The 6,332-nt window shown below is 57.8% G+C and overlaps 1 protein-coding gene across 1 annotated transcript; it reads right to left on the bottom strand.

Moving 5' to 3' along the window:
* Positions 1-325: 325 nt before the first annotated feature.
* Positions 326-6,259, bottom strand: FAM89B (family with sequence similarity 89 member B). Its single transcript, XM_044448360.1, has 2 exons — positions 5,996-6,259; positions 326-2,809 (listed from the first exon to the last, which is right to left on the bottom strand). Exons 1-2 carry the CDS (start codon positions 6,257-6,259, stop codon positions 2,525-2,527), a joined length of 549 nt encoding a protein of 182 aa, XP_044304295.1. The 3' UTR covers positions 326-2,524.
* Between the last annotated feature and the right edge of the window lie 73 nt (positions 6,260-6,332).

The following is a 6,332-nucleotide window of genomic DNA, read 5'->3' as shown; positions in this document are numbered from 1 at the left end:
ACCATGGGACCGAGTCAGCAAAGGAGGTCTTTCCAACCCCTCCCAAATCCAAGCATCACCTCCGCCCCTTAGCTGGAGACATCACACATCCTGGTTAAAAAGGAAGAAGGAAGGAAGGAGGAAAAACAGCTAGGAAGCCAGTGAAAAGCAAGAGATGTTTCCAGATGCCACACCAACCCCAATAACTCCTGGTTTATAAATATTCAGCGTCGGCCTGTGGTCCAACATCTGGTAGGCCTTTCTTTCTCCATCTCTCTTTCAAAACATCATTTTTGCCGCCGCTCCGAATGAGGCACGCTCCACACTCCCCTTTTATTAGGCTGAGACGTTTATTCTCAGAATTTGTGCAGCTGTTACAGAGGACCCAGTTGCAAAATGCCCCACTCCTGCCAACAATATATTAATTAGCTGTCTAGTTACCAAAAGGAGAGAACGAAAAGCAGGAATTTCCACACGCACCCACCCCAGGAAAACAAAACCCCTGCATTTCAGTGCTTCCAAAATGAAAGGATCATACGCAACGAACTACGTTAAAGAGGCTCTTTGTGGGTTGTATGGCTGAGGCACTGCTAAGAAATCCAGCCAAGGCACCTCTGCCTAGAACAGTCTAGCGAGCAAGCGGCTTCGCGTGCAGGGGAAGCCTCTTCCGGCTACACCATCCCTGGATGCTTCCAGCGTGAGATGGAGGGCAAGGAGGGGAACGGAGGCCGAGGATGCTGCAGGGACTGTGCAAGCGACGGAAAAGGTGTCGGGCTCCAGCACATGGGCCAAAAGGAAACACACTTATTTGCCAGACGTTAAAGTGGACACGCTCTAAACTCTCCGTGCACGTCTGCCTATTTTTAAGGATCATGTCTACCTACATGGAAGAGCAGACTCGTGGACAGAAGGCAGTGTTTGACTTCAGAAGAATGGCTCAAGCAGACATGTTCAAGCAGCTGGCTCATCTGGCGGGTGCAGATCTTCCCGGCCCCCGTGGCCCCTGCAGGGCAGAACAGGGGGGTAGAGGAAGCCCCAGAAATTGGGGGCGCCAAATGAGGCGCCTGGCAGCTCCGGCCCCCATCAGCCTAAAACAACCTCTGGGAATCTGTCTAATACTCAGATGGAGAACTACAAGGGTAGCGCTCCAGATGGTTTGGACTTCATTTCCCAGAAGCCTCTGCCAGCACGCCAAAGGTCAGGAACCCTGGCAGTTGAAGCCCAAGCCCTCTGCAGATCCACCTTGCGCCCTCAAGAAACAGGGTCTCTAGTTCTCGGCTTGCTTGAAGACTCCCAGGGACTATGCTAGGAATGAGGTATCGACAGCAAGAACCAAGACCCACATTCTGAGACTGGTTTTCCTTCCGGGGAGGGGCAGACTGGGTGGGGGAGTCCGGCATGGGGGCTTCAGCGCTTCGATGCCGTGCCAAGGGGCAGGGGCTGTTTCTACCGGGAGAGGAGGGCGCTGTGTGCCCCTGGCAGAGCCCGAAAGGGTGTGCACCCCCAGTCCGCAGAGACGGGCATCAGCCTCCCCGAGTCTCAGCAGGCGTCTCTAGCGACCAGAAACGGAGACACGTGAACCTGCGACTGCCTGCCTGCTTCACACGCTAGCACGACTCCAGGGAAGATCAGACCCGCTTCTTCTTCCGAGAAGGGGGGGCAAGTCCGAGCGAGAATGGAGGCGACTAAAGCAGGGAGGTGGCAAAAGCATCAGAGGTCGAGTGGCCAGCTTGCCCTCGATTACGAAGCGCCTCTGCAGCGACCCCCTTCCCCCCCGCACTGCTCACCTGGCCCACCTGCCAGAGTTTTAAGCCTGCCTTTTCGGCAGCATCCACGGGGCGGGTGCCTCCTACAGCGAGCCATTGCGCTGGGCGGCTATTCCGCACCCCGCTCTGCCTGTGCTGTGGAGCAGCTATTTTGTAGTTTAAAAGGCGGGAGGGAGCAGAAGAGGCGGTGGGAAAGCAAGGCGGGTTCTAGGTGTATCATGCGCGCCTCCTGCGAAATTCCGTGTTTTCTGGACAGAATCCAGGATCGCCCTCCTCCCGAAATGCCCCGATACGACTCCTACACGAAGGGCAGGCGGGGGGGACCCAGGCACCTCCGAGCTGCCTTCCTGCCGTTTTTTAGCATGGGTTTTGTTTTCCTGAAGCCGGCTGGGGTTCTGCAGCGTGGACTGTGCGCTTGCACACTACCGCCCGAGTTTTTCACGCAGGGCTCTCATTGCGCAGCTTCTCCTTCGCGGCCCGTGTGGACAACCCAAGCAGCCATATTGTGGTGGGACCAGAAGAGAGTCTTTGCTTGCAGACAGCCCCCAGAGTTTGCCTGCCCCCAGGAAGGACGACCAGGGTTGTCTGCGGCTACAGCGACCAGGGATCCCAGGGGTCATTCCAGCATTGTGAAATGAGCCGTCGACTCTGCTGGGAAGGCACCTCAATTCCCCCCGCAAACGCGCTCCCCGAAAGCAAGTGCAACCCTCGCAAAGGTGCAGGCGGAGTTCCCCCCGACGCCGCGGGGAAGAGGAAGGCAACGGCGCGGCCGGAGAGGCTCAGATGGTGATGTGGAAGGAATCCTGCAGCCACTGGTCCCGGGAGTTCTGCGGCTGCAGCAGGCCGAGCTGCTGGCCCAGGGGGGGCTCCTTGCGCCCCTCGGGGCTCGCCTGGTCCACCTCGAAGTCCTCCTCCTCGTCTGAGAAGCCGTTCTCGGCAGCCGGGCTGCCTTCCGAGTGCAGCGAGGACGACATGTCCTGAAAGAGGCCTTTGTACTCTTGGATGGACTCGTACAGGGACCAGAGCTGGCACAAGAGGGACATGTCCAGCTGACGCAGCCCCACCTGGAACGAGAAGAGCGGAGCCTCAGCCGCAGGCAGGGCCTGGCCCCTGGGGCGGCCCCCATGCAAAACTACACCCCCCCCAGCAAACGGTGCCGAGACCTTGACGAAGCCCCACGTGCAGCTGCGGGGGGTGACGTTCCCAAGTTGTGCATTTAGGGAGGGCCTGCATCTCGGGGCCTGTGTTCTAATTCAAGTCAGCCCTTTATTCAGCATCATGAAGACTGGAAGCTTAGAGGAAGGGCCTTACTTTGCACGCCAGTGGCCCAGGGAGGGCTGTGGCATGCCTGTCTGAAATCTCCTGGACATTTCAGCGTGGAGTTTCTAGCTCTTTCCACATTGTCCTGTGCACACTGGAATTTCAAATGTGCCGCAGAAGGACCTGTCCGTTGTAGGACGGGGCAAGAGAAGGGGTGTGATGAGCTTTGGCAGAGTAGGTTTGCTGTGCAGTAAGCATGAAGAATCCACCTCAGCGTTAACGCAGCTTCCCGGGTCCCCATGTGTTGCAACACCCACTTGTTTAAAAACACGTCCATTCGAAAGGCTATTCTTTCGGTCCCTTTTTAATGCAGCAGATTTGTTTGGCGTTAGAATCACAGCTTTGCTTTGAAAGGGTCCCCGCCTCGCTTTGTGCTGAGTTTTTCATACTGCTGTGGACCACCCTGGAATCGAGTCTGATTGAGGGTGGTGAATACATCTGATAAGAGGCCCCGCCTCACACAAGCTCAACCCACCAAACAAAGTTACTAGTCCTCACAAAAAGAGGCTGTGAAATAAAAGGGTAAGCTTGAAATGGGTTTGCTGGAGTGGTGTCCTGCTTGGCAAGGCCTGCGTGTGTCGCTGCTGCCCCCTGCTGGAGAAACACTCTGCACATGTTTGGAAGCTGAGAAAGCTCTTGTTAGCGGCCCCCCCTGGCCCCGGGCCCCCATGCAAAGCTCAGGTCTTATGAATGGGTCACAGCTTGCTGAGTGGTTCAGAGGGCAACTCTGGCAGCAAGCTTCTACAGAGAAAGCAGCAAGGCAAATTTATTTCAGAATAAGTGCGTCTTTTTGAAGGTTCTGGCAGTAAACTTCGATGGAAAGTGGGGAATGTTTGTTGCGTGCTGACACTGGGTTTGCTGAGCAACTACACACAGAACCTCACAACCATGGGAAAACTTATTCAACCTGACACCTGTCTGTTCCTGCAAACACACGCGCTCAGGTTGCCCGTTGCAGCCTGCAAAAGCTAAAAAGGTACAGAATTCCGGGTCCAGCACCGTGTTGTGCATTTCCCTGTCCTCTACAGCATCAGCCAGGGCAGGCTGCAGATCTGAGCTGCCCTAGAAAAATGCGTGAAAGCACGAATCTGACCCTTCCGGGGACCAAATCCTGCCCCTTCCCCCCATCCACCGATGTTTTGGTGGTTGCTCGGCTTTTCAGCATCCAAAAAGCCGAAATGCCCCCCATGGCTACAAGAGGAGGGTCTTTTGGCTGCACTCCTCCTGCTCTGGGCTCCACCCACCAAATTTGCAGCCCCTGGAGACCCCCCAAGGTTGAATTCGGCCCTCAGACTGAAAGCGGCTACTTATCCCTGCACTGGAACACGTCACTGTAACTAGGAGGTGGATCAGGGCGGGGGGGGGGGGGTTACAACACGGACAGAGCACTGCTTTCGGCCCGAGGGCCAAAGTCCATTTCAGACCCGCTTTGAGACACATGATCCTCCAGTGGCAGGAACAGGCCACTTTTAGCTGGTTGCCGAGAGCAAAACTATCCAACTTTTTAAAATGGGGGGGGGGCTTCAAAAACACTAGAAAATACCAGTGGCACAGGATGCAGGGAGAAGGGGCAGAGCCAGAGAAAGGGGCCCTGGTCCTTTGGGGACGCCTGGAGGAGCTGCTTTGGTCACTGGGCTTCAAGTTCTGCCTCCGCTGCCTACGATCAAGCCCTCTCCAACTCTTCATTCCTCCAAAATGACACACCGGGGCACAACTCTTAAAAAAAAAAAGTCTTCTTGCTTACGACTTCTGTTATTTCGCATTGGAGGGATAGCACGAAATGCTGCACTTACAACAAGAAGTTTTAAAAGGTAGTGACATTTATCCCAATGGAGGTACCATGTGTTCTCAGGTCCCCCCTATATGGATACACCTGTTTGTTCTCATGCACAATTCCGTTACCTACCAAGAGGAACGAAGAGACACACAGAACAGCGAAGCGCTGCTTCCTGAATCTGAGAAACCAGCTACTGCCACACATAATGTCAAAGCCACTCTTCACCCCTGAGGACTAGAAACTTGTGACGCTGTTAAACAAAATTATGAGGATGCTAAATTCTGCCCCGAGAACAAGTTTATGAGGGCTGGAACTGTGGATACCTGTAACCCAAGGCGCGGCGTTGTGTTGTCCTTTGGAGAAAGGACTGCCGCTACCCTGGAGTCTTTCATTAAGATCCTTAGAGGATCTTGCATCTGCTGACTCACCTGAGTCCAACTGCAAATTGCCCAGGGAAGAGAGCACACCCTTCTTAAGCATAGAAACACGACAAAAGGGAATCAACGCTCTCGCCAGAGGGGGACTAGGTTCAGATCCACTACTCAAGACATGAGGCTTACCGGTTGCTCTTGACCCAGGATCGATCGCTCTCTCTCTCTCTCTCTCTCTCTCTCTCTCTCTCTCTCTCTCTCTCTCTCTCTCAGCTGGACCTACCTCACAGGATTGTTGTGAGACTTAAAGAGGGAGGGAGGGAGGACTTCGCACGGCCAGGTTCCCTGGCTGCCCACGGCATTCCCGGGCATGGCGAGGAAGGACCCGTGCCTAAAACCCTGGAAACAGCCGCTGCCGGCCTCGTCAGGGACACCGGGCGGAGACGGCTCTGCCTCGAGGCAAGGCAGCGCGCGGTGCCGATTCAGGATTCAGGGGGAGGGAGCGCAGTCCCGGTGTGCTGCTCCGGGGCCTCTGAGCAGCCAGGTTTTGGTCGCGCTCCCGTGCGCGGCGGGGGCAAGGCGACGGAGGGAGGGCGCCTTCGCGCCCCGCGGGGGACGGCACCCACTCGCCGCGCCAGCCCCGCCAAGGGAAGCCCCCACGGGGCCAGCCGGAGCCAAAGGGGCCCAGGGGGCAGGGCGGGCGGCCCGTGCGCGCCGGGCGCGGGAGCAGCAGCGCCCCTGCGCGGCCCCCTCGCGAGCCCCCGGCGCGGCGCGGCGCTCACCATCTCCTTGCGCAGCGTGGCCAGCGCCGCGTCCAGGTTGGCCGGCCTGCTCCGCGGCGGCCGCTTCTCGGCGGCGGCGGCGGCCTGCGCCTTGCTCAGGTCGTCCTGGATGCGCGCCTTGGTGCTGTGCACGCGCTCGATCTCGCGCCAGGAGCCGCCGCTGGAGTTGAGGATGCCGCTCAGGCCCTTGGGCAGCGGCGGGAGCCCCTCGATGGCGTAGCCGCCGCCCGCCGGGCTGTCCGGGGGCCACTGCGGGCAGTTCATGGCGGGCGGGCGGGCGCGGGGGCTCAGCGGCGCGGGGCGGCGCCGGCCGTAGGCGCGGGCGGGCGGGCCGCCC

This window comes from Varanus komodoensis, unplaced genomic scaffold (assembly GCF_004798865.1).
Source record: "Varanus komodoensis strain SLA01 unplaced genomic scaffold, ASM479886v1 scaffold55, whole genome shotgun sequence".
NCBI lineage: Eukaryota > Metazoa > Chordata > Lepidosauria > Squamata > Varanidae > Varanus > Varanus komodoensis.
Note: the sequence above shows the minus strand (reverse complement) of the source record. Positions and strands in the feature narration are given on the sequence as shown.

Coding starts and splice junctions, on each gene's coding strand:
- FAM89B (XM_044448360.1), bottom strand. CDS start 6,259: ATGAACTGCCCGCAGTGGCCCCCGGACAGCCCGGCGGGCGGCGGCTAC. Junction 2,810..5,995: donor CCACGCTGCGCAAGGAGATG/GTGAGCGCCGCG, acceptor TTCTCGTTCCAG/GTGGGGCTGCGTCAGCTGGA.